Source organism: Cebus imitator, unplaced genomic scaffold, assembly GCF_001604975.1.
Source record: "Cebus imitator isolate Cc_AM_T3 unplaced genomic scaffold, Cebus_imitator-1.0 Scaffold18, whole genome shotgun sequence".
Classification (NCBI taxonomy): Eukaryota; Metazoa; Chordata; class Mammalia; order Primates; family Cebidae; genus Cebus; species Cebus imitator.
The window spans coordinates 5,245,881-5,273,156 of NW_016107333.1; the positions used below are offsets into that span (position 1 = coordinate 5,245,881).

At 45.0% G+C, this 27,276-nt stretch overlaps 1 protein-coding gene across 14 annotated transcripts in view; it reads right to left on the reverse strand.

The window, feature by feature from the left end:
• DLGAP4 (DLG associated protein 4) overlaps window positions 1-27,276 on the reverse strand; it is a 227,761-nt gene that overhangs the window by 9,538 nt on the left and 190,947 nt on the right. For 6 of the 14 annotated variants that reach the window (XM_037732790.1, XM_017512516.2, XM_017512497.2 and 3 more), the window contains 3 exons: window positions 26,905-27,266; window positions 24,320-24,408; window positions 23,386-23,798 (listed from right to left, as the gene is read on the reverse strand). In XM_037732790.1, the coding sequence (XP_037588718.1) occupies window positions 23,386-23,798; window positions 24,320-24,408; window positions 26,905-27,266 (864 nt within the window). Of the gene's footprint in view, window positions 1-23,385; window positions 23,799-24,319; window positions 24,409-24,662; window positions 24,743-26,904; window positions 27,267-27,276 lie in introns of all 14 variants that reach the window. The other 8 variants (XM_037732794.1, XM_017512506.2, XM_017512570.2 and 5 more) reach the window with 4 other exon arrangements.

The following is a 27,276-nucleotide window of genomic DNA, read 5'->3' on the forward strand; positions in this document are numbered from 1 at the left end:
TTTTTTTTAAATAGAGATGGGGTCTCACTATGTTGCCAAGGCTGGTCTGTAACTCCTAGCCTCAAATGATGCTCCCACTTTGGCCTCCCAAAATGCTTGGATTACCAGTGTGAACCTCTGTGCTCAGAAAAAAGATATTTCTTTATTTCCCTGAGGTGGAGTCTTGTTCTTGTCACCCATGCAAAAATCACAAGCATTCCTATACACCAATAACAGACTTCAACAGAGCCAAATCAAAAACGAACTGCCATTCACAATTGCTACAAAGAGAATAAAATACCTAGGAATACAACTAACAAAGAATGTAAAGGACCTCTTCAAGGAGAACTACAAACCACTGCTCAACGAAATAAGAGAGGACACAGATGGAGAAACATTCCATGCTCATGGCTAGGAAGAATCAATATCGTGAAAATGGCCATACTGCCCAAAGTAATTTATAGATTCAACGCTATCCCCATCAAGCTACCAATGACCTTCTTCATAGAACGGAAAAAACCACCTTAAACTTCATATGGAATGAAAAGAGAGCCTGCATAGATAGATAGCCATGTCAATTCTAAGCAAAAAGAACAAAGCTGGAGGCATCACACTACCTGACTTCAAACTATAGTACAAGGCTACAGTAATCAAAACAGCATGGTACTGGTACCAAAACAGAGATCAGACCAATGGAACAGAACAGAGGCCTCGGAGGCAATGCCACACATCTACAATCTGATCTTTGACAAACCTCACAAAAACAAGCAATGGGGAATGGATTCCCTGTTTAATACAGGTATTGATTGACTTACCACCTATGCAACTTACGACCATTTGACTTTACGACCACAATCGCTAGCCATGACTGCTCCACGTCTGGCAGTGCAAACGTTGCCCAGCTGGGCATATGACAGTGCGGACCAGCTTCTGGCAGCACTATCATCTCCGCGTGCACCATTTCAACTGTACATATAGCCTACTCAACTTATGACCAAATCGTGTTATGACCGGTCCGCGGTCCCGACCGTGGTCGTAAGTCAAGCACTAGCTGTAAATGGTATTGGGAAAACTGGCTAGCCATGTGCAGAAAGCAGACACTGGACCCCTTCCTGACACCTTACACTAAAATTAACTCCAGATGGATTAAAGACTTAAGCATAAGACCTAACACCATAAAACCCCTAGAAGAAAACCATTCAGGACGTAGGCATAGGCAAGGACTTCATGACTAAAACATCAAAAGCATTGGCAACAAAAGCCAAAATAGACAAATGGGATCTAATTAAACTCCAGAGCTTCTGTACAGCAAAAGAAACAATCATTAGAGTGAATCGGCAACCAACAGAATGGGAAAAAATTTTTGCAATCTACACATCTGACAAAGGGCTAATACCCAGAATCTACAAAGAACTAAAACAGATTTACAAGAAAAACACAAGCCCATTCGAAAGTAGGCGAAGGATATGAACAGACAGTTTTCAAAAGAAGACATATATGAAGCCAACAAACATATGAAAAAATGCTCATCATCACTGGTCATTAGAGAAATGCAAATCAAAACTACATTGAGGTACCATCTCACACCAGTTAGAATGGCGATCAAAACTACATTGAGGTACCATCTCACACCAGTTAGAATGGCGATCATTAAAAAATCTGGAGACAACAGATGCTGGAGAGGATGTGGAGAAATACAAACACTTGTACACTGTTGGTGGAAGTGTAAATTAGTTCAACCATTGTGGAAGACAGTGTGGCGATTCCTCAAGGACCTAGAAATAGAAATTCCATTTGACCCAGCAATCCCATTACTGGGTATATATCCAAAGGATTATAAATCATTCCATTATAAGGACACATGCACATGAATGTTAATTGCAGCACTGTTTACAATAGCAAAGACTTAGAACCAACCCAAATGCCCATCGATGATAGACTGGACAGGGAAAATGTGGCACATACACACCATGGAATACTATGCAGCCATAAAAAAAAGATGAGTTCGTGTCCTTTGTAGGGACATGGATGAACCTGGAAACCGTCATTCTCAACAAACTGACACAAGAACAGAAAATCAAACACCGCATGTTCTCATTCATAGGTGGGTGTTGAACAATGAGAACACATGGACACAGGGAGGGGAGCATCACACACTGACATCTGTTGGGGGGAACTAGGGGAGGGACAGGCGGGGGTTGGGAAGTTGGGGAGGGATAACATGGGGAGAAATGCCAGATACAGGTGATGGGGAGGAAGGCAGCAAACCACATTGCCATGTATGTACCTACGCAACAGTCCTGCATGTTCTTCACATGCACCTCAAAACCTAAAACACAATCATATATATATATATACACACACATATATATATATAAACATATATATATAAAACAATAAGGAGACAAATAAGAGTCAGTCGAACATACATGTAATTAGAGCCCACAATTAGAGAAGAAATCAAATGGAACAGAAACCTGAGTAAGAAATGGCCAGGACTTTTCTGAAATTCATGAAAGATATAGTTCAAGATTATATCTTGAACTTTCTCATCAAAGATTACAGTTCAAGAAGCCCTGTGAATATCAAGCAGGAAAAGTAAAAGGAAAATCATACCTAGCTCTCATAGTAAAACTGGTAAAACTCAAACCCAAGGAGAAAATCTTAAAAGCAGATAGAAGGGATAAAATTAATATTCAGAAGGGCAGCAGGAAGACTGACAGCTTACTTTTCAATAGAAAGGCTGGAAATTAGAAGACAATCAGACATCTTTAGGCCTGACACGGTCTAATCTCAGCACTTTGAGGGGCTGAGGTGGGGCGATCGCTTAAAGCCAAAGAATTTGAGACCACAGGGGTGCACCACCATACTCAGCTAATTCAAAAATTTTTTTTGTAGAGATGCAATCTCGCTTTTGTTGCCTAGGCTGCTCTCAAACTCCAGGGTTTAAACAGTCCCCCAACCTCGGCCTCCAGAAGTGCTGCGATTACAGGCATGAGCCGTTGTGCCATGCCTTGTTTTATTTTTTTAATGGAGCAATATAAGCATGTTTATATGTTGCTGAGAATGATCTTGTCAGAGAAAGGCAGCTTACTATGCTGGAGAGAAAAGGGACAACTATTAGGGTTGTCCTTAGGTGAGAAGGAATCAAATTAGTGCCCAAGTAGAGAACAGATAGCTTCTCCCCAGGGACAGGAGAGGTGAGGTGAGGCAGGTGGGAGCAGAGTCATCACCTCAGGGCAAGGAGGTAGGGAGGACACATAGGACATCTGTGGAGAGAAGATCTGAAACTGCCTGAGTTTGAGTTCAGGGGTTAGTTCAGACCAGCCTGGGCAACTTAACAAGACTCCATCTCTCTCTCTCTCTCTCTCTCTTTTTTTTTTTTTGAGACGGTCTCACTCTGTCACCCAGGCTGTAGTACTGGCTCACCGCAATCTCCACCTTCTGGGTTTAAGTGTTTCGCCTGCCTCAGCCTCCAGAGTAGCTGGGATAACAGGCATGTGCCATCACATCTGGCTAATTTTTATATTTTAGTAGAGATGGGGTTTCACCATATTGGCCAGACTGGTATTGAACTTCTGACCTCAGGTGATCCACCCACCTCGACCTCCCAAAGTGCTGGGATTACAGGCATGAGCCACTGTGCCCAGCCAAAAGCAGCCATCTCTACAAAAAAGAAAAAAATTAGGGCAGGTGTGGTGGTGTGTGCCTGTAGTTTAGCTACTCAGACTGTTTTGGTCCAGGAGGTTGAGGCTGCAGTGAGGTATGATTGTGCCACTGCAGTGGAGCCTGGGTGACAGAATGAGACCCTCTGTCTAAAAAAAAAGAAAAGACATTTAAAAGGTCAGGTGCGATGGCTCACACCTGTAAGCCATCAGCACTTTGGGAGGTCAGGGTGGGCAGATCATTTGAGGCCAGGAGTTTGAGACCAGCCTAGCCAACATGATGAAACCTCATCTCTACGTAAAATACAAAAATCAGCCAGGCTTGGTGAGGGCATCTGTAATCCCAGCTACCTGGGAGGCCAAAGCATGAGAATTGCTTGAACCTGGGAGGTGGAGGTTGCAGTGGGCCGAGATTGCGCCACTGCCCTCCAGCCTGAGCGACAGAGCAAGGCTGTATCAAAAAAAAAAAAAAAAAAGAAAAAAAAAAAAAAAAAAAAAAAAAAAAAAAAAAAAAAAAAAAAAAAAAAAAAAAAGAAAAAAAAAGAATATATCTAGATCTAAAATAGTACAGCAGTAGTAAAAAATCAGGAGGGGAAACAAATGGAATGAAAGTGTTCTAAGGTTGTCCTTTCCAGTCTGGGAAGTCATAAAGGTAGTTCACAAAGTCAAGGATGCAGGTTACAATCTCTTTTTAGAGTGACTACTAAAAGAATTTCTTAAGTTCACATGAGAAAAGTGGAAAGAAACACTTGATTAATTCAAAAAGAAAGGAAGAAAGGAGCAAAATCTAATACAATTCACATTTTTACATTAAAAAATAACCATATGACTAAGTGGACAGAGTAAAAAAAGAATATTCAATAATTTTCTTAATCTGGAGAGAGATTGTAAGTGTAAGCAAAGATATAGAACAGTTAGTTCTTTCATGCAGTGTTGAAGGGAATAGTATTTGGTATAATCACTTTGGAGAACAATTTGGCATTTCTCTTAAATATGAACAAACATCCTATGACAAGCATTTCCGATCCCAGTACATACCTTAGAAAACCCTTGTATATGTGTACCATGAGATACAATTTAATATGTTCATAATAATCCATAGCTGGCACCCTACTTAATGATGAAAGACCAAATTCTTTCCCCTAAGAGCAGAATAAGATAAAAATAAGGATGTCTGTCCTTGTACTTCTATTCAACATTATACTGGAGCCAGGGCCATTTGGGAAAATACCAAATAAAAGCAATCTATATTGAAAAAAACAAAGTAAAATTATCTCTATTCTCAGATGACATGATTTTGTATATATAAAATCCTAAGGAATCCACAGGAAATATTAGACTTAATAAATAAGTATAGTAAGGTTGCAAGATACAAGATCAGTATACAAAAATCAACTGTATTTCTGTTACACTAGCAATGAACCATCTGAAATGAAATTTAAACACTTCCAGGCAGGGCTCACTGCTTGGTTAACGCCTGTAATCCCAGCAACTTTAGAAGGCTGAGGTGGGTGGATCACTTGAGCCAAGGAGTTCGAGGCCTGAGGAACAATATGGTGAAACCCTGTCTCTACAGAAAATTTTAAAAATTGGCCAGGCACAGTGGCTCATGCCTGTAAGTCCAGCACTTTGGGAGGCCTAGGCAGGCGGATCACGAGGTCAAGAGATCAAGACCATCCTAGCCAAGATGGTGAAACCCCGTCTCTACTAAAAATACAAAAAAATTAGCTGGGCGTGGTGTTGCACACCTGTAGTCCCAGCTACTTGAGAGGCTGAGGCAGGAGAATTGCTTGAACCCAGGAGGCGGGGATTGAAGTGAGCCAAGATCATGCCTGGGTGACAGTGGGAGACTCCGTCTCAAAAAAAAAAAAAAAAAAAAAAAGGTAAAATAGCATTAGATAATACTAAAAGGAGTTCTTTGGACAGAAGGAAAACAATTGTAGGTGGAAGCACTGATATACAGAAATAAATGAAAAGTAACATGTAGATCCAGGTGGATAGTAAAATGTTATTTAGGAAAACAAAGAAAAGTAACATATAGAAATGAATGAAAAGTAACAAAATGGGTAAACATGGGTAAAGATAATACTGATTGTATAAAATAATGTCTTACAGCATTTAGAATATATGTAGATCTGGCTGGGTGCGTTGGCTCACGCCTGTAATTCCAGCACTTTAGGAGGCTGAGGCAGGTGGATCATGAGGTTGGAGTTCAAGACCATCCTGGCTAACAGGTGAAACTCTGTCTCTACTAAAAATACAAAAAAATAGCTGGTGTGGTGGCAGGCACCTGTAGTCCCAGCTACTCGGGAGGCTGGGGCAGGAGAATTGCTTGAACCCGGAAGGCAGAGGTTACCGTAAGCTGCGATTGCGCCACTGCACTTGAGCCTGGTGACAGGGCGAGACTCTGTCTCAAANAAAAAAAAAAAAAAAAAAAAAAAAAAAAGCTGGGTGTGGTGGTGTGCATCTGTCATCCCAGCTACTGGGGAGGCTGAGGCAGGAGCATTGTTTTAACACAGGAGTTTGAGGCTTCAGTGAAGCAGTGTTCATGTCACTGCATTCCAGGCTAGATGACAGAGGGAGATCCTGTCTCAAAAAAATTTTTTTTGGTAGAGATGGGGGTCTCCTTATGATGCCCAGGCTGGTCTCAAACTCCTGGCCTCAAGCAATCCTCCTGCCTCAGCTTCCCAAAGTGCTGGGATTACAGGTGTGAACTGCCACGCCCAGCCTGTTTTTTCCCTTTCATCATGGATTAGAAAGCATAGAAATACAGTGATTTCTGGGGCAGATATAGCTAGGTGTCCCCAGTATGTTTTCTACTTCCCCCTCAGCAATAGAACCTTTTTATTTATTTTTGAGACAGCGTCTTGCTCTGTCGCCCAGGCTGCAGTGTAGTCGCACAGTCTTGGCTCACTGCAACCTCTACCTCCAGGATCAAGCAATCCTCTCACCTTAGTCTCTTGAGTACTACAAGTGCACACCACCATGTCTGGATAAGTTTTTTTTGTATTTTTTATAAAGATACAAAATACAAAATTAGCCAGGTGTGGTGTATTGTGTGGTGTTTCATGGGGTTTCATCATGTTGCCCAGGCTGGTCTCGAACTTTTGGGATCAAGTGATCCACCTGCCTCAGCCTCCCAAAGTGTTGGGACTACAGGCATAAGCCATTGCACCCAGCCATACACAGATTTTTATTTTTCCTTCATGTCAAATAGCAATTTTATTCAGAGGAAATGAAAACATAGCAAACCTTTAGGCATAGTGTGAATTTCCCAGGACAAAGTACTGTCAATTTTTTTTTTCCTGAAACAGAGTCTCGCTCTGTTGCCCAGGCTGGAGTGCAATGGTGCGGTCTCTCGGCTCACTGCAACCTCTGCCTCGTCAGTTCAAGCGATTCTCCTGCCTCAGCCTCCCAAGTAGCTGCGATTACAGGTGCATGCTGCCATGCCAGGCTAATTTTTTTGTATTTTAGTAGAGATGGGGTTTCACTGTGTTGCCCAGGCTGGTCTCGAACTTCTGAGCTCACGCAATCCACCCACCTTGGCCTCCCAAAGTGCTGGAATTAGAGGCATAAGCCATCATGCCCAGCCAGTACTTTCAAATTAAAACTCTGAGGCATGGCATGCAAAATACTAGAATCCTACAAAAAGATATGCTAGGATCAGGATTGGAATAAGGACTTCTGTTGTTAGCATTAAGCCAACTCTATAATATGCACACTGTCTACTAAGCACAGCACAGGCTTCTGAAAACAAGTGATCTGTGTGGACCTTTTATTTTTACTGGGCACATAGCCTGGAATCAAGCATTTCATAGACTCCCCTGCAGCAAGATATGCATAGTTATATGTCTAAATTCTGGCCAAAGGGGTGGAAGCAGAAGCAGTGGGTGAGCCAGCTTGCTCTCCTTTGCTATTGGTTCCTTTTGCTGGCTGGAATGCACTTAGGATGCTGGGATCTGGCAGCACTCTGACAGATGAGAGGATCTTATCAATGGAAGCCAATTAATGGCAACAAATGGTAAAGAAAAAAAAAACCTGGGGCTCCAGCATCACTGTCTCAGACGTTTTCTTGAGAATGAAAGAGTCTTGTTTAAATCACTTTTAAGAAATTTTTAGGGTTATTTATAGGCAAATGTAATCCCAATTAATATAGCCTCAAAATTACTAAGGATTTGTAAAAGGAGTGGGGAGAGGAGTTAATCCAAAAGAAGGGAAGAAAGAGGAAAAAAGACACCTCAAAAAATGAGGCTGGGTGCAATGGCTCATGCCTGTTATCCCAACTCTTTGGGAGGCCCAGGTGGGAGGATTGCTTAAGGCTGGGAGTTTGAGACCAACCTGGGCAACATAGTGAGACCCCCATGTCTACTTAAATATATTAGAAAATACAAATCCCCCAAAATAACATGGTAAGAATAAACCTAAATATATAGAAATCACCTTGTAAAAATGAAAGTTACCTGTTTCTAAAATAAAAATCAGGAAACTATATAAAACATAAAACCCAGGTATATGCTGATTACAAGAGACATGATCTATAAGGACAGTGAAAGCTGAAAAGTAAATGGATGGAAAGAGATATACCAGACAAACACTAATCAAAGGAAGGCTGCCACTACAATGGTCATAATACATGTAAGATGACTCTCAGGCAAACATAAACATAGATTCTGAAGAACAGAATGCATTAGTGAACATTCGCCAGGAATATTACCATTCTAAACCTGATGCATCCAGTATCTTCAAAATATATAAAGCAAAAGCTGACAGAATTTTAAGGAGAAATGGACAAATCATTTTTTTAGAAAGTGGTGTGGTATAGACATAATGCAGTGAATGGAAAACAAGAAATACAAGCTCATCTTTTGGATGGACACACCCCTCCCCTATTCCAGTTCTGCCTTCACACCTAATCTCAGTGGACCTTGCAGTTACTGGTGGTCCTCGTCTCTTCTAGATGCCAGTTTCATATCTGCTGTCCACAGACATCCTACGCGTCCTCCCCACTTCCTTGCCCTGAGGCGATGACTCTGCTCCCACATACTTCACCTCGCCTCTCCTCAGACATGGCCTTCCTCCTGTCCCTGTGGAGAAGCTATCTGTTCTCTGTCTCTACTTGGGCACTAACTTGATTCCTTCTCACCTAAGGAAAACCTTAACAGTTGCCCCTTTTCTCTCCAGCATAAGCTCCCTTTCTCTAACAAGGTCATTCTCAACAACATATAAACATGCTTATACTTCTCCATTAAAAAAACAAAACAAGGCAAGGCGAAGTGGCTCATGCCTGTAATCCTAGCACTTTGGGAGGCCGAGGTGGGGGTACTGTTTAAACCCAGGAGGTTGAGAGCAGCCTAGACAAAGCGAGACTGCATTTCTACAAAAAAAAAATTTGAATTAGCTGGGTGTAGTGGTGTGCCTCTCTGTTCTCAGTTACTTGGGAGGCTGAGGTGGGAGGATCAATAGAGCCCAGGAGGTCAAGGCTGCAGTCAGCCGAGATTGCACCACTGCGCTCCAGCCTGGGTGACAGTGGGACCTTACCTCAAAACAGTAACAATGAAACACCTGTCTCCTTTGACCCTCCATCCCTCCATCCCTCCATTTCTCTGCTTCCTTTTACAGGAAGATCCATCCATGTGGTTTCCAATTACTATCCTGTTTTCTCTTAATTCTCCTCCTATCAGGCTGCCTGACCCATGCTTCTGCCATCACCATTCCACCAAAATGGCCCTCTAGGCATCTAATGACCTCTGCCGTTCTAGATCTGGCTAGGTGAGTCCATCAGCTGCCTCTGACACAGTGGATTCTCTCCTTGAGAATGTTGCTCAGGTGGCTTCTAGTTGTTCTTCCTTTGATCTTGCTGTTTACTCCTCCCTTCCCACCGCTGAGTATTCATGTCTCTGGGCTCAGTCCTGAGGCTGCTTGTCTTCTCTACTCATTAGGCATTCTCATCTCATTAACCTTAATCTACACTCTTGTGACTCCCAAATATAATCTTCAAACTGGACCTATCCCCAGACTCATATCCAACTGCCTGCTTGACTTCTCTATTCTGATGTCTAACAAAGCATATCAAATTTAACACATTCAAAACTCAACAACTGACTTTCCTCCCCATATCGACACTTCCTATAGCTTTCCCCATTTCATTGGTGACGCCCTCCTCTTCTTCACTCAGACTCCAAACCATGTTTGGCTCCCTTACTCTTACCCCATATCTAATCTGTCAGGAAATCCTGTTCCATCTTCAAAATATATCCACAATCTGATTCCTCCATTAAAGTCTTTCTCACCCAGATTGTTAAATCCTCCTAACTCATCTCCCAGCTTCAATTTGTATGCCAATGGAAGGTACATGGAGGGTCTCATTTGAATAGAGAAGCCAGATTAATCCTTTAAAAAAGTATGTCAAGTTGCAGCACTCAAAACTCTCCAATGAGCTCTTCTTGGAGTAAAATCAAGCCTTTAGTAATGGCCTCTGATGGGCAGATCACTTGAGCTCAGGAGTTCAAGACCAGCCTGGGCAAAATGGTGAAACTCCCAGCCAGGTGTGGTGGTGGGCCTGTGCTCCCAGCTACTTGGGAGGCTGAGGTGGGAGGATTTGAGGTGGAGGTCTCAGTCAGCCAAAGCTGTGCTGCTGCACTCCAGCCTGGTGAGACCCCATCTCCCCCTCTGCCCCCCCCAAAATGCCCCCCAAAACACAAGGCCTCTGGGACTCCTGTGATCTAGGGTGCTCCTACTCTGACTTCATCCCCAATCCCTCTCCTCTGGCTCATGGCTGCAGCTACTGGTGGCTCCCCTCAGCCTTGAACATGTCAAACACTTGCCCATCACAGTTAGGTTCTCCTTCCCAGATCTCTAGAGAGATCTCTCTCCCTCTCTTCAGGTTTCTCCTCCAAGGTTACTTGGCCAGGGACCCTAACCACCCTCAATGCAACAGCAACACTGCCCCTGCCTGTGCGGTGCACACTATACTGCTCTCACCCTTCCTGGTTGTTAGTGCTCACCTGATTATTGCTTACCACATTTGGTTATTTTGTATCTCTTCCCATGAGGGGAGGGATTTTGTTTTGTTCACTGCTGCATCCCCAGAAGCTACAACAGTACCTGGCATATGATAGGTATTCAATAAATATTCACCAAATAATGACGGTCAGGCCCAAGCTAGAGATACAGACCTATTATTCCACACTGTCCCGAAGCACCTTGCCATACAGTTGGACAAGATATCAGTGAGATGAGAGACCCACAAAATTGGCATTCTTAGCAAACAATATAATTATTTATCATGCAAATCCAAAAGAACCATGTTGGATTCTCTTGGTTGCTGAACATAAGATCAACATACAAGGATCAAACTTTTCTACCTACTAGCTGTGACTAATTAGAATATGCAAATATTTTTTAAATGATCAATTTCACAAAACTCAACAAAAGCTACTAGATAGTACCAAGGAATAAATCTAATAAAAATATGCAAAAGGCCAGGTGCAATGGCTCACGCATGTAATCCCAGCACTTTGGGAGGCTAAGGCAGGAGGACTGCTTGAGCACAGGAGTTCAAGACCAGCTGGACAACACAGACCCCATCTCTACAAAAAAATCTCAAAGTCAGCTGGGCATGGTGGCACATACCTGTAGCCTCAGCTACATGGAAGGCTGAGGCAGGAGGATCACCTGACCCCAGGAGGTTGAAGTTGGAATAAGCCGTGATTATGCCATTGTGCTCCAGCCTTGGTGAAACAGTGAGACCTTTTCTCAAAAAATTAAATGAAAATTAAAATATGCAAGACCTTCATAGAGAAATTACTCAAACTTGGATAAAAGGATATAACAGGATTCTTAAATAAATGGAGTGATAAAGTTGATTTATAGCTGAGAAGACTCAATATTTTACATGTATCAGTTCTTCCCTAATTAATCTATAAGCTCACTCTACTTCGAGCTTTCATCCCAACAGAATTTGTCTGAGTAACTTGATATACAAATTCTATAATTTGTATTAGAAGAATGAAGGTGTAAGAATAGTTTTTCTTTTTGCACAAAAAGGATAAAGAAGGGGCATTCACCCCACTAGATACCAAGGCATGCTACAAAGCCATGGTAATTAAAGTTATATTAACATAGCTGAGCATGGTTGGCTCACGTCTATAATCCTAGCACTTTGGGAAGCTGAGGCAGGTGGATCACTTGAGGTCAGGAATTCCAAACCAGCCTGGCCAACATTGTGAAACCTCATCTCTACTAAAAATACAAAAACTACCCAGGCATCGGCCGGGTGCAGTGGCTCACACCTGTAATCCCAGCACTTTGGAAGGCTGAGGCAGGTGGTCACCTGAGGTCAGGAGCTGAAGACCAGCCTGGCCAACATGGTAAAACCTCTCTCATCTCTAATAAAAATAACGAAAATTAGCTGGGTGTGGTTGCATGCACCCATAGTCCCAGCAACTTGGGAGGCTGAAGTAGGAGAATTGCTTGAACCTGGGGGGCAGAGGTTACAGTGAGCTGAGGCCATGCCACTGCACTTGAGATGGGGTGACAGAGCAAGACTCACACACACACACAAAAAATATATAAATGGAGTTATATTAACACAAAAGTAGCCAAAAGAGGAGCAGGACAGTGCCTAGAAACACACCCCTGCATAAGTAGGAATCTGAAAGATTATGACTGGCTAGCATCACTAACACTGAGGAAAAAAAAGAGGCTTCAGGCTGGGCGTGGTGGCTCACACTGTAATCCTAGCACTTTGGGAGGCCAAGGTGGGCAGAGCATTTGAGGTCAGGAGTTCAAGAGTGGCCTGGCCAACATGGTGAAACCCCATCTCTACTAACAAAGTATAAAAATTAGCCACACTTGGTGGTGTGTGCCTGTAGTCCCAGCTACTCACGAGGCTGAGGCAACAGAATTGTTTGAACCCAGGAGGCAGAAGTGCACTGAGCCAAGATCGTGCCACTAGAGTCCAGCCTGGGTGACAGAGACTCTGTTTCAAAAACAAAAACAACTAATGTTGTGAAACAAAGAAAATGAGAATGTATAAAGTGCTCATGGATTAAACACCTAAATAGGAAAAAACAAAACCTCCCAAACTTTGAAACTTTGGGAAAAAGTCTCTATTGTTGGACAACAGAAACTGTTCTTAAGAATCAGCTGACGCTGGGTGTGGTGGCTCATGCCTGTAATCCCAGCACTTTGGGAGGCGGAGGTGGGTGGATCACCTGAGGTCAGGAGTTTGAGACCAGCCTGGCCACCAAGGTGAAACCCGTCTCTACTAAAAACACAAGAATTAGCTGGGCGTGGTGGTGCACATCTGTAATCCCAGCTACTTGTGAAGCTGAGGCAGGAGAATTGATTGAACCCGGGAGGTGAAGGTCGCAGTGAGCCAAGATGGAGCCATTGCACTCCAGCCTGGGTAACAAGAGCGAAACTCCATCTCAAGAAAAAAAAAGGGGGGTGGGGAGGGCACAAAATAAGAATAAACTATTAGAATTAAAAATTACAGTACATATACACCATGGACTACTCTATGCAGCCATAAAAAAGAATGGGATCATGTCCTTTGCCTGAGATATGGATGGAGCTGGAGGCCATTATCCTTAGCAAACTAACACCAGAACAGAAAACCAAATACGCCATGTTCTTATAAGTGGCAGTTAAATGATAAGAACATGTGAACACATGGAGGGGAACAATACACACTGGACCTTGTGGAGGGTGGAGGGTGGGAGGAGGGAGAGGATCAGGAAGGATAACTAATGGGTACTATGCTTAATACCTGGGGGACGAAATAATCTGTAAAACATACCCCCATGACAAGAGTTTACCTGTGTGATAAGCCTATACTTGTACCCATGAACTTAAAAGTTGAAACCACATATATATAAAATAAAAATTACAGTGATGACACCATTAATTTTTAAAGACAAGCAATAATGTGGTAGAAAATATTGATTATATTATAATAGGCATAGTGTAACTATCCACATATATAAAGAACTACAAATTGATTTTTAAAGTACTTTTTTTTTTTTGAGACAGGATCTCACTCTGTTGCCCAGGCTGAGTGCAGTGGCATGATCATACCTCACTGCAGCCTTACTCCCAGGCTCAAGCAATCCTCTCACCTTAGTCTCCTGAGTAACTGGGACTACACATGTGCACCATGATGCCCAGCTAATTTTTTGTTTTATGATTTTATTTTTCATTTTTTTTTGAGACATAGTCTAGCTCTGTTACCCAGGCTGGAGTGCAGTGGCACGATCTCGGCTCACTGCAACCTCCACCTCCCAGGTTCAAGCGATTCTCCTGCCTCAGCCTTCCAAGTAACTAGGATTACAGGGATATGCCACCACGCCCAGCTAATTTTTGTATTTCTAGTAGAGACAGGGTTTCACTGTGTTGGCCAGGCTGGTCTCAAACTCCCAACCTAGTGCTCCGCCTGCCGTGGCCTCCCAAATTGCTGAGATTACAAGCGTGAGCCACCATGCCTGGCCAATTTCTTATTTTTTAATTTTTGTTTGTTGTAGACATGAGATCTCACTATGTTGCCCAGGCTGGTTTTGAACTCCTGAACTCAAGCAATCCTCCCACATCAGCCTCTCAAAAGTGCTGGGATTACAGGCATGAGCCACCATGCCCAGATGATTTGAAAAATATGACAATCAAACAGGAAAATGAAGAACATACAAGTAATTCACAGAAGTAAAGTTTGAATGGCCAATATTAAATAAAATGAAAATATACACAGCTTCTCTAGTAACCAAGTAAATGCAGAATAAATCAACTGGTTTTAATTTTCCACTTAACAAGTAAGTGATTTAAAGTCCAACAAGATCAAGTGTAAGTATACTAGGGAAATGGCAATTTTCAAACACTTGGTGTAAGGATAAACTGTTATAACCTCTTTAGGGAGCAATCAGGTAGAACTGATTAAAATATGTGTTTCCTCCCATCCAGTGATTCTGGCCAAGGTAAGCACCCCAGAGGAATTCTCCCATGTCATGGCAGAGAAACATGCACCAGGGTGTTGATGAAATGTGAAAATACCAAAACATCATTAGGAAAACAGTCAAAGACAATGTAGTATATGCGTATGAATTTAACAGAAACAAACTAGAACTCTATATATCAAAGTAGACAGAACCCCAAGACACAGTGTTCAATATAAAACTGTTCTTTTGGCCGGGCGCGGTGGCTCACGCCTGTAATCCCAGCACTTTGGGAGGCCGAGGCGGGTGGATCACGAGGTCAAGAGATCGAGACCATCCTGGTCAACATAGTGAAACCCCGTCTCTACTAAAAATACAAAAAATCAGCTGGGCATGGTGGCGCGTGCCTGTAATCCCAGCTACTCAGGAGGCTGAGGCAGGAGAATTGCCTGAACCCAGGAGGCGGAGGTTGCGGTGAGCCGAGATCGCGCCATTGCACTCCAGCCTGGGCAACAAGAGCGAAACTCCGTCTCAAAAAAAAAAAAAAAACAAAAAACTGTTCTTTTAACTGCAGTGTAACAGTGGCCGTAACTGCTTCTTTGCTGTGGCAGATTGTATTTTCTGAAGGCCCCAGATTGTATTTTCTCCTGTCCCTCCTCCTCTTCTAAACCTTGATACTTCCTTATCAAGAGCTAGGGTCTAATACTCCCCTCCATCAACCTGAAGCCCTGCCTTGCGCTTGTAGCTTGCTTGTAACCTATCAAATACAGTGGAAGAGTTACCAGGTGACTTCCAGAGCTAGGTCAGAAAAGGTGATGCAGCCTCACCTTCAAAGGTTCAATACACTTGAGCCTGGAGCTACCAAGAATGCTGCAAGAGAGCAAAGGCACATGGAGGGACATACAGAGGGGCTCTGGCTGGCAGTCCTGGCCTTTGAGTAATCCTTGTCTAAGTGCCAGGCACACACAAGCTACCTTTAGGTAATTCCATCTCTCAGATGTCATGTTACCCCTGGCCCTCGAGTCTTCATAAAGCCCCAGGCTTTATGAAGAAGAAACAAGAGTCGTGCTCTTTCTGAAGTGCTGACATAGAGAATCCATGACCAAAATAAAATGGTTGTTTTGTGCCACTAGCACAGGAGTGATTTGCTATGCCCTTCCTGCTTATGTGCCTTTGTTCCCTCCATCTGGAATGCCCTTCCTCTCCCACACCTTGCAGATATCCTCTGAGGCCCAGCTATGAAAAGTATCTCCTTGGTGGAGTTCCTCACAGATTTAAGCTGTGGTGGCTTACACCTGCAATCCCAGCATTTTGGGAGGCTGAGGCAGGCCGATCATTTGAGGTCAGGGTTTGAGACCAGCCGGGCCAACATGGTAAAAACCCATCTCTACTAAAAATACAAAAATTAGCTGGGCGTGGTGGCACATGCCTGTAATCCCAGCTACTCAGGAGGCTGGGGCACAAGAATCACTTGAACCCAGGAGATGGAGGTTCTGGTGAGCTGAAGTTGTGCTGCTGTATTCCAGCCTGGGCGACAGAGTAAGACTCTGTTGCACAAACAAACACACACTTGTGGCCACAAGTCAGGGCCTTTAGTGGATGTACAGCATTTAATCAGAGAACCTTGGAATTTCAACAAAGAATATCATTCTTAAGAGACGGGAAACATTTGAACAGCCAAAAGGTAGATGCAACCCAAGCATCCGCTGGCAAATGAAAAGATACACAAAATGTGGTCTCTACATACAACGGAATATTACCCAGCCTTAACAAAGGAGGGAATTGTGACAAATGCTATGGATGAACCTTGAAGACATTATGCAAAGTGAAGTACGCCACTCACAAAAGAACAAATGCTGCATGATTCCAATTATGTGAAGTAGCTAGAACAGTCAAACTCAGACAAAGTAGAATGGTAGCTGCCAGTGGCTGAAGGGTGGGAAGAATGGGGATTTCGTGTTTAATGAGTATAGAATTTCAGTTGGGGAAGACAAAAAAGGTTCTAGAGATGGATGGTGGGGATGGCTGTACAACAATGTGAGTGTAACTAATGCTGCTGAATTGTACACTTGGCTGAAATGGTAAATTTCATGTTATATATATTTAACCACAATTCAGAAAAAGAAAGTATCTGAAAAGAACATTGTAAAGTTTAAAGGTTTTCAGGTTTAGACAAGAGGGTAATGCAAAATCCAGTCAAGAGAGACAGCCACCTGGGCTGGTGGGCACTGCCCAGTTCCCTGAGCAGTCAGAATATGTATTTTGGATAAGGGACATGAGCTACGTGACTCCATGTGTCTTTAAGTTACAGTAACTGATACAGGGCTATGAAAAGGGCTCCCTCTAGAGTTCATGCTGAACAGCAGGAATGGTGTTCTGGTTACCCAGAAACATCATATAAGACCCCTTCCCTCCCAGGTAGACAGGGAGGTAATAACAATATTGTTTGGCATGATGTAATTTCCTTTGCAGGTAAACATCTTCTTGCTACAGAAATAACTAAAATTAAGTATAGTATAGGAAAGTTAAAGAGAATTAAACCCACAGAATCACCCTACTGGGATTAAGCAGTCTGTGCACCCTGCCCCAGGCTTACTGTCTCACTCTGTGCTGTTCAGTACAGCAGGTACTAGCCACGTGTGGTTAGTAAGCACCTGAAATGTAGCTTGTCTGAGTTGAGATGTGCTGTAAGAGTAAAATATGGCTGGGCGTGGTGGCTCACGCCTGTAATCCAAGCACTTTGGAGGCCAAGGCGGGCGGATCATCTGAGGTCGGGAGTTCAAGACCAGCCTGACCAACATGGTGAAACAGTCTTAAAAAAAAAAAAAAAGTAAAATATACACTGAATTTTAAAGACTTACTATGAAAAGGAATATATGATATCACAGTAATTTTTTATATTGACTATACGGTGAAATACAGCTGACCTCTCAACAACGCAGGTTTGAACTGCATGGATCTACTTATATATCAATTTATATAAGTAGATCTGCCACCCCTGAGACAGCAGGACCAACACTCCTCCTCTTCTCCATTCCTCTTCCTCAGTGTACTCAATGTGAAGACAAGGATGAAGACCTTTATGACAATCCACTTCTGCTTAATGAACAGCAGATATATTTTCTCTTCTTCATGTTCCCCCCTACCCCGTTGTTTTTTTTTTTTGAGACAGGGTCTCACTCCATCATCCAGGCTGGAGTGCAGTCGCCCAATCTGGGCTCACTGCAGCCTCGACCTCCTGGGCTCAAGTGATCCTCTCTGCTTGTCAGCCTCCTGAATAGCTGGAATGACAGGCACATGCCATCATGCCTGGTGAATTTTTATATTTTTGGTAGAGACGGGGGTCTTTCTATGTTGACCAGGCTGGTCTTGAACTCCTGGGCTCAAGAGATCCTCTTGCCTTGGCCTCACAAAGTGCTGGGGTGCTGGGATTACAGGCATGAACCACCATGCCCAGCCTAAAGCCATTATTCTAAGAAGGGGTCCATAGAAGCCTTAAAACAAGACCCGCCCACACAAAACTACCAGGCAGCTTCTCAGTTGCTCAATTGTTTACCTTAAAGTTTTGTTAATATATGCTTATCATTAAAAAAAAAAAATAAGTGGAAGCACAAGTAACAAAAGGAAAAAATGGACTTTATCAAAACTAAGAACCTTTGTGCATCAAAATTCACTAGAAAGTGAAAAGACAGCCTCCAGAATGGGAGAAAATATCTGCAAATCATATATATGATGAGGGTCCAGCACCAGAATATATAAAGAATTTACAATGCAGTAACATAAAGACAAACCATCCAATTAAATGGGCAAAGGCCTTGGCCATTTCTTCCAAGAAGACATAGAAATAACCAATGGGCACATGAAAAAATGCTCAGTGTCATAAGGAAAATACAAATTAAAATGACAATGAGATACTAACTCATCTACTTCACAGCCGTTAAGATGGCCATAATTTTTTAAAAAGAGTAACAAGAGTTGGTGATGATGTGGAGAAACTGAAACCTTTGTGCTTTGCTGGTGGCAATGTAAAATGGTATAGCTTCTATGGAAAACAGTTCAGCAGTTCCTCAAAATGTTAAACACAGCGTTACCAGATGACCAGCATTTTCATTCCCCAAAGAATTGAAAACGGGCTTAAACAGACACTTGTACATGCCAATCTTCATAGCAGCATTACCCACAATAGCTAAAAGGTGGAAACAACCCAAGTGCCCAGCAATAGATGAACAAAATGTGCTATATACTATACACATAATGGAATATTACTCAGCCATAAAAATGAAGTTCTGATACATGCTATAACATGGATGACCCTTGAAAACCTGCCAAACACAAAAGGACAAGGCAAATTTGTAGACACGGCAAGTGGAAAATACTAAGGGCTAGGCAGAGAGGATAATGGGGAATTATTGTTTAATGGGTAGAGTTTATGTTTTAAATGAAAAAGTTTTGGAAATAGATGGTTGTGATGGTAGCACAATATTGTGAATGTAATAAATGCCACTGAATTGCCTACTTAAAAACAGTTAAAAGGTAAATTTTATGTTATATCTATTTTACAACAAAAAAAGAAAAACAAAAATAGAAATATGACCTAGCATTTCCCCTCCAAAAGAAATGAATACACATCCACACAAAAACTTGTACATGAATATGCTAGCAGTATTACTCATAATAGCCAAAAAGTACGAACAACCCAAAGGTCCATCAACAGAAGAATGGATAAATAAAATGTAGTGTGAAATAAAATATTATTCAGCAACAAAAAGGAATGAAATCCTGGCATATGCTACAACATGGATGAACCTCAAAAACATGCCAAGTGAAAGACGCCAGTCACAAAAGGCTCTATATGGTATGATTCTGTTTATATAAAGTCCAGAATAGGCAAATCCAGAGAGACAGAAAGATCAGAGGTTGCCTAAGGCTGTGAGAGTGATTCCTAATGAGTACAGAGCATCTTTTAGAGGCAATGAAAATGTTCTTAAAATAGATAGTAGTGATAGTTGCACCACACTGTGAATACACTAAGTGCCACTGTGAATTTACTAAATGTATACTTTAAAAGTGAGTTTCGTGGTATGTGAATTATATCTCAGTAAAGCCATTACAGGGTAGAAGAAAAAGAGAAAAGAGAAAGAAAACCTTCCAGAAAAGCCCAACAAAAAGACATGAGGAAGAAAAGGTGAGAGCCTGAGGATCCATCCAGCAGGTACAGTGACTGACAGAAATTCCAGAGCCAGAAAATTACTTTTAAAAATTAATACAAGGTGACCGGGCACAGTGGCTCATGCCTGTAATCTCAGCACTCTGGGACGCTGGGCTGGGCAGATCACCCGAGGTCAGGAGTTTATGAGACCAGCCTGGCCAACACAGTGAAACCCTGTTTGTACTAAAAGTACAAAAAATTAGCCGGGTGTGGTGGCTCACGCCTGTAATCCCAGCTACTTGGGAGGCTGAGGCAGGAGAATCACCTGAACTCAGGAAGTAGAGGTTCCAGTGAGCTGAGATCACACCACTACACTCCAGCCTGGGTGACAAAGTGAGATTCCATCTCAAAAAAAATTAAAATAATGATGGAGCCTTTAAGATTCTAAGGGAAAATTATTTTTAACTTCATATTTTTATGTTTATATAGAAATTATATTTACATATAAATATATATATATATATATACACACACACATATATATATATATATATATATATATATATATATATATATATGTTTTTTGAGACAGAGTCACATTCTGTCACCCAAGCTGGAGTGCAGTGGTGGCACAGCTCACTGTAGTCTCAATCTCTAGGCTCAAGCAATCCCCCCACCTCAGCCTCCCGAGTAGCTGGGACCACAGGTGGGCACCACCACATCTGGATTTTTTTTTTAGTGAGATGGAATTTCACTCTTGTTGCCCAGGCTGGAGGACAATGGCATTCACTGCAACCTCTGCCTCTCAGGTTCAAGTGATTCTCCTGCCTCAGCCTCCCCTGTAGCCTCCCAAGTAACAGGCATGGGCCACCACGCCCACCTAATTTTTGTATTTTTAGTAGAGACAGGGTTTCTCCATGTTGGTCAGGCTGGTCTCTAACTCTCGACCTCAGGTGATCTGCCCACCTTGGCCTCCCAAAGTGCTGGGATTACAGGCGTGAGCCACTGCACCCAGTCCATCCAGCTAATTTTAAAAAAATGTTCTGTAAAGTCTTACTATGTTTTTCAGGCTGATCTCAAATTCCTGGACTCAAGCCATCCACCCACCTTGGCCTCTCAAAGGGCTGCGATTACAGGCATGAGCCACCATGCAGCCTTTTTTTTTTCTTTTTCTTTTTTTGAGACAAGATCTCATTCTGTTGCCCAGGCTGGAGCGCAGGGCTCAATCATAGCTCACCACATCCTCAAACTACTGGACTCAAGTGTTCCTCCTGCTGTAGTCTCCACAGTAGCGAGGAGTGCAGGGATGTGCCACCATGACCAGCTAAATTTTCTTTAAAAAAAAGTTTTGTAGGCTGGCTGCAGTGGCTCATACCTGTAATCCCAGCAACTTTAGAGGCCAACCCAGGAGGATAGCTTGAGCCTAAGAGTTTGAGACCAGCCTAGGCAACACAGGGAGACCCTGTCTCTACAAAAAAAATTTAAAAGTTATCTGGGCATGGTGGCACTCTATGGTAGTCCCTTGTTGGGACTACCATAGAGATGAGAGGATCACTTCAGCTCTGGAGGCTGCAGTGAGCTATGCTTGTGCCACTGCGCTTCCAACCTGGACAACAGAGTAAGGCCATGTCTCTTAAAAAAAAAATTAAAAATTGGCCTGGCGCACTGGCTTATGCCTGTAATCCCAGCACTTTGGGAGGGAGAGGCAGGGCAGATCACCTGAGGCTGGGAGTTCAAGACCATCCTGACCAACATGGTGAAAGCCTATCTCTACTAAAAATACAAAATTAGCTGGGTATGGTGGCGCATGCCCGTAATCCCAGCTACTTGGGAGGCTGAGGCAGGAGAATCACTTGAACCCAGGAGGTGGAGGTTGCAGTGAGCCAAGATTGCACCATTGCACTCCAGCCTGGGAAACAAGAGCAAAACACTATCTCAAAAAAATTTTTTTTTTAAATTTAGCAAATGGAGTATATTTTAAAAGTGTGGCAACAGGGAAAACCATTCTAGGAAAAACAAAATGTAAAAACAAGAAAATGCAAAAATATACTGTTAGGCTCTGCAATAAACAATATTAACATACTCATAGTAAACACTGATTATTATTTAACCATAAACTGATATATACAGAGGGTGGAGGAAAGGGAGATGGAGGATGTGTGAGAGCTAAACACTCATCTATGCCTATGTTAACAGGAAATTAACAGTAATGATGATTAATTCCAGAGAGGAAATACAAGGTAACCAATCACATTTTTTAAAAGATATATATGAAGGCAAATACCAGAATATACAGCTAGTAAAAACTGAAAACAGGGAAAGGCCTGGGTTGGGTGGTGGGCTGGATGTTCTAATGTTCTCTCATCCTTGTCTCCATTTTGATTTTTTATCCGTTTTGATTTTTTAAAATATTGTTACTGTAAAAAGTTATTAGACACTTCCCTCAAAACAGTCCCCTGCACTAGTGGGTGTGACAGTAAAGCTGGGAATTGGCCTAGGGGATAGTGAAAACAATGACTCTGACATGCCCTCTGCATCATCAAAGGCTGGTGTCCTCAGGGCCCCACTCCATCCCAGGTGTGGGATGCGGGTCCATGAAGACCTGTCCTTCCTGCGAGTGGAGGAGTAGCTCAATGGGAACCAGAGCCTCAGGTGAACCAGGTGGGTGCAGGTCAACAGCCTGGAGCGTCCCAGGACCTGCCTTCAACCACCCACTCTCCCCTCAAGCACCTGTGAATCTAGGCTCCCTACAAGTGTCTAGCTCTTTCTTGAACTAGTGTCTCAAGGGAATTTTTGGAAATTGGCATGATATAGGTAAAAACATAAGGGGAAAAGAAAAGTGTTAACTTCTTCCCATCCTGTTGAGACCCAGTTAGATCCCTGGTGCTTGGCACACAGAAAGCACTCAGTAAGAAGCAGTTGCCTGAGCATGGTGGCTCATGCCTGTAATCCCAGCACTCTGGGAGACCGAGGCAGGTGGATGACCTGAGGTCAGGAGTTCCAGACCATCCTGGCCAACATGGTGAAACCCCATCTCTACTAAAATTACAAAAATTAGCTAGGTGTCATGGCGTGTGCCTGTAGTCCCAGCTACTTGGGAGGCTGAGGCAGGAGAATTGCTTGAACTTGGGAGGTGGAGGTTGCAGTGAGATGAGATTGTGCCACTGCACTTCAGCCTGGGTGAGAGTGAGACTCTGTCTCAAAAAAAAAAAAAAGCTGTTGAAAGCATAATTATGCTCCCACCTTTCTGTGTCTTGACAGGTCGTCAGCCCCTTTACATGCATGACATTCAATCCTTACAACATGCTTACATAGTGATCGGAGGATTATTTCCATTTTACACATGAGGAAACAGGTTCAAAGTAAACTGACCAAGGTCACTTCACTAGTAAGGGAGGAGCTGGGATTCAAACTCAGGTGTGGCTGACCCCACAGCCTGCACAACAAGCAGCTGTCACTAGTAACCCTTTCTGGAAAGAGGTTTGGTTAAATAGGTGGATGGATGGATAGAAGAATGTGAAGAAGGAGGGAGCTCAAAAACTAGCCCAATAAGAGAACCTAAGAGACCCTCCCCACTAAGAGGCTCAGAAGCTGGCTGGCCACCAGCTGGAGAACCAGCTATGCATACCTTCTTCCCTCACCCAAGGATCATCCTTGTCGCACCCACCTTCTTCAGAGAGGTTGTTCTCTTTGGTCTCCTTGTCCATCTGGCAGCACCAGCCTTCCAGCCGCTCTGTTTCTGCCTGCAGTAGCTTTAGGAACCAGTAGCCATCTCGGCGGCAGGCCCCTGGCTGTGCTGGCTCTGCTGGGGAGCTGGAGGAGGTCTCGAGCCAGGGGTCAGGTGGGGGCAGCGAGGACGCCTCTAGGGCAGGGTCGCTGTTGTCTCCATAGGAGAGGTTGCGCTTGATCTGGGCAATCTTGGGGGCCTGCCGTGGGCCAGCATCGATGCTGATGGAGTTGGGGTGAGGGGTACAGTCCGGGAGGCTCCTCTCAGATGACTTACAGCTTGAGTCATTGGCATCCTGGGTATCCGAGTCCGTGTCCCGTCGGGAGGACATACTGTGAGAGGGAATGCTGCTTCTGTGGGTAGGGGGTGGATGGGGTGGGGACAGGAAGGAGTGAGTCACCAAAAGGGCCAGAAACCAGAGACTGCCCTGACCCGGACACACGGGAGACAGAGAAACGGATGCATCATCTGCTCACCATGCGCCTGAAGCGGGTCCCATAGCCCCCATCTCATTCTCGGCTCAGCCCTTGCCCCATCCTGCCCAAGCCCACACGCACACACACACGAGGACAAGGTCATAAGGTTGCCTGTTTACTGCAGTGGGGCCAGGAAGACCACCACCATCAGGGCAGCTGAGGCCATGTCCCGGCCCAGCCGTGGCCCTGTGGGTGACTGGTCTCGCAGAACAAGTGCTCATCTGTCCCCCTACCCGCCCCCACCCAGCCTCCCATGCCTGGGCCACCGCCCGCACCCCAAACCCAGCTTGGTTATTAGAAATCCAGCAAGGAGAAGTGGGTTAGGGAGAGCAGGAGAGGTGAGAGCGAAGGGAGGGAGAGGAGAGGGGAGAAGCAGCGGCCACCTCTGTCCGACTTACCGCCAGTCGTCCTCTACCTGAACCCCGATGGACTGGAATTTGGTAGCGGGACTGGGCTCCTCTTTTGGCACTGGCTGAATGCAGTCAACCTTATTGAAGGACAACGACAGCAACGGCACGGAGACAAAGACAAAAATAAAAAACAAACACCACACTTACTGCTGAAATTCACATTAGTGGGACGACGCAAATAGACGTGTGGACAGACAGACACGAGGCATGCGGACACTGCACATGGGCCCGAGGCCGGACCAGGTTAAGCCGGGCACTGCTCATTCGCGCGGAGGCGGGCGGGCAGGTGGGCGGGAGGTGGGATGGGATGGAGATGACTGGCTTTCCCTACTCTGAGGAGGGTGCCATCACATCGATCGCTTTGGGTCCGTTGTCCTCCGAGAGGTGGGAACCGTTCCTTCTAGTCCTCTCCTTCACACGCATCAGAGAGAAGAAAAAAAAGGACAACGAAAGAGAAAGAAAACACACACACACACACACAAAGCCACAGCCGTTATCTGGTGTAGTTGAAGCTGGCGGCTGTCTTGAGGCAAAGACCATTCCCCGAACCCTGTGGCGGAAGCCCAGAGGGGCAGGCCAGAGGCGCGTGCACTAAGGGCAAACCCTGGACAGCAGTTACAGATTCAGAAACTGCCACCCAGACAGGAGCCACCGAGGTCCCTGGACATTATTCACACTTGGCTGAGGTTACCTTTAGCACTGGGTGGCCCTGGGGAGCAGCAGGAAGGTCTGGGGTCAGGGCCAAGTGGGAAGCTGTCACTCCCTCCACTCCTGTGGAGTGGAAGGAACATGGCAACAGTGATGCCCTGCGGCTGCCTTTCTTTTCTGGGTCGAAGGTGCCTGGCGATGGCGCAGCCAGGCCAGCTTTTCTATCATCGCCCAAGAATGAGGGAGAACCCACACTCAACCTAGGGCATGAGGCACCAAGGGTTCAGGGCATCTTCAGAAACTGGGGACTCTTCGGTCTCTTGGCCTTGTGGAGAGAAGTAGGGCCAGGGAAGCCTTCTGGGATGGGATACAGCCACATTTCCCCTCGGCAAAAGCCGGCACAAAAATGCAGTATCACTGGATCTCCAAGGAGCTGCAGTGAGAGCATGGAATGGGGCTGGGGTGAATCCAGGGAAAAAGACGCCCAGGACAGGCCTAAGAAAGTCCTTATCCCAGTGTCATTTTCTGGGTGAAAGGAATCAAGAGTGGTCCTAATTCTTAGGCTTTCCGGGAAGGTAAGAGAATCTGGTTTGGCCAAGAGGGTGGGGCTGCCCAAAGATCAGGGTCAAAGATCAGGCTACTCTCTGTTTCTGAGAATCCCACCTGTGCAGGGCAGGGGCTGGACACTTAATAAGCCCAGAAAGCAGACAGCAGAGTTTCCTGGCCAACTCTCTCCCTGTTTATATGTGGGGAAGCAGAAACCTAGAGCTGCCTCTTGAGGGGAAACAAATCCAGGCAACTGCAAGAAATTGCTCAGTGAGCCTTGTCTGTTCTATTCAAGCTCCACTTTGTGTCCCACGCTCCTGCATTCCAGTGCTTCTGTCATCAGCTGGGCCACAGCCAATTGCACAGGGGTGGCTGGAGGAGACCCCTGCAACCTAAGCCACAATGTACAACACCTCGTCCTCCTTGACTCATCCCCCTGGGCTTGGAAGGGCCCTGTCTCCCCTGTTGCCCTCACCCACTGTAGCTGCCCCTCCCTCACGGCTCTGAATGTGCCCTAGTTTGGTCTGTAGCTCCAGCCCGGGCAAGGAAAGTCCACTCAATTTGGATTTAGAGAAACTCTTAAAACTACAAGGCAGGGCCCAAGTTTTCCCAGCTCAGCATACAAGACAGATTACTGGTATCAGGTGCATGCAGGAGGTGCAATGAAGCAGTGGAGGGGAAACTGGCACACATGCCCTGCCGTGTGCCACGACTATGGAGGGCCTGCTGGCTTTGGTCACCTGGCCCTGGGGAACCATTGCCTGGACCCTATCCCATGGAGGGAGGCACTGACACCAGCATCACCCTTCTCAATGACATGGGCCTGATACCTCAAGCCACCTACCTGTCCCCAAGGCCCGAGAGGGCTCTGGGCAAAGTTCCCCTCGAGCAACCCCCATGGCTCAAGGGCCCTGGGTCCTGGGCTCCTGGCCCATCGGCGTCTATGCTCCATGCTGCTCCTGCCGCCAAGCGGGGCTATGGCCTCGCACCCGAGCTGACCTTGGATTAGAGAACTGTTAGGCCAGTCCCGCCTCCCATGGGTTGGCTGGCAGGGCAAAGGGTGGAGTGGACAGACAGACAGTGGACAGGCAAACAGTGGACAGGAGATGGCTGGCTGGGTGTAACTACATTCACTGGGACAACCCACTGGGGTAGCAGAAACACATGCCTGAGGCTGCAGGGCAGCAGCACGTGTGGGCAGATACCAGTGAGACATGGCTATGGTGGAATTCAGTTTGGCCACTTGGGGCTGATCCCCCCAAAATAGAGAAACAAACCACCTTTTCCCAGGAGACCTAGTGGGCCTCCACCAGATGTAATTACACACAGGCAGGTGCATGGAGCGGGCTGAGGACACAGAGTGCAAAAGGAGCCCCTACTTGTATTCCTATTGATGACAGTTTCCTTTTGGGGGCGGCCTCGGGGTGGGACTCAGAGCTGGTCAGCGTCCCTTGTTCACTTTTCAGAGCTGCATGTTTTGGGGGTGGCTCTGGGGCCTCAGGGGCTGGGGCAACTCCGCCCCGTGTCACGCTGGGCGGTCGGGTACTGCTGTCCAGGCTGTCCGATGAGTTGCTCAGGCCCGACTGGCTAGTCACCTCGCTCTTGTGATCCTGGCTGTCCAGGTAGGTGTCCTGGGCAGATTCAGTACTGCTCTGGACTGTGACTGAGATGAACGGCTTTGAGGTGGTGCGTGGAGGGACCGGTGGCGGGGTCTTCTTATAGGCCACTAGGCATGATGAACCTGCAGATGG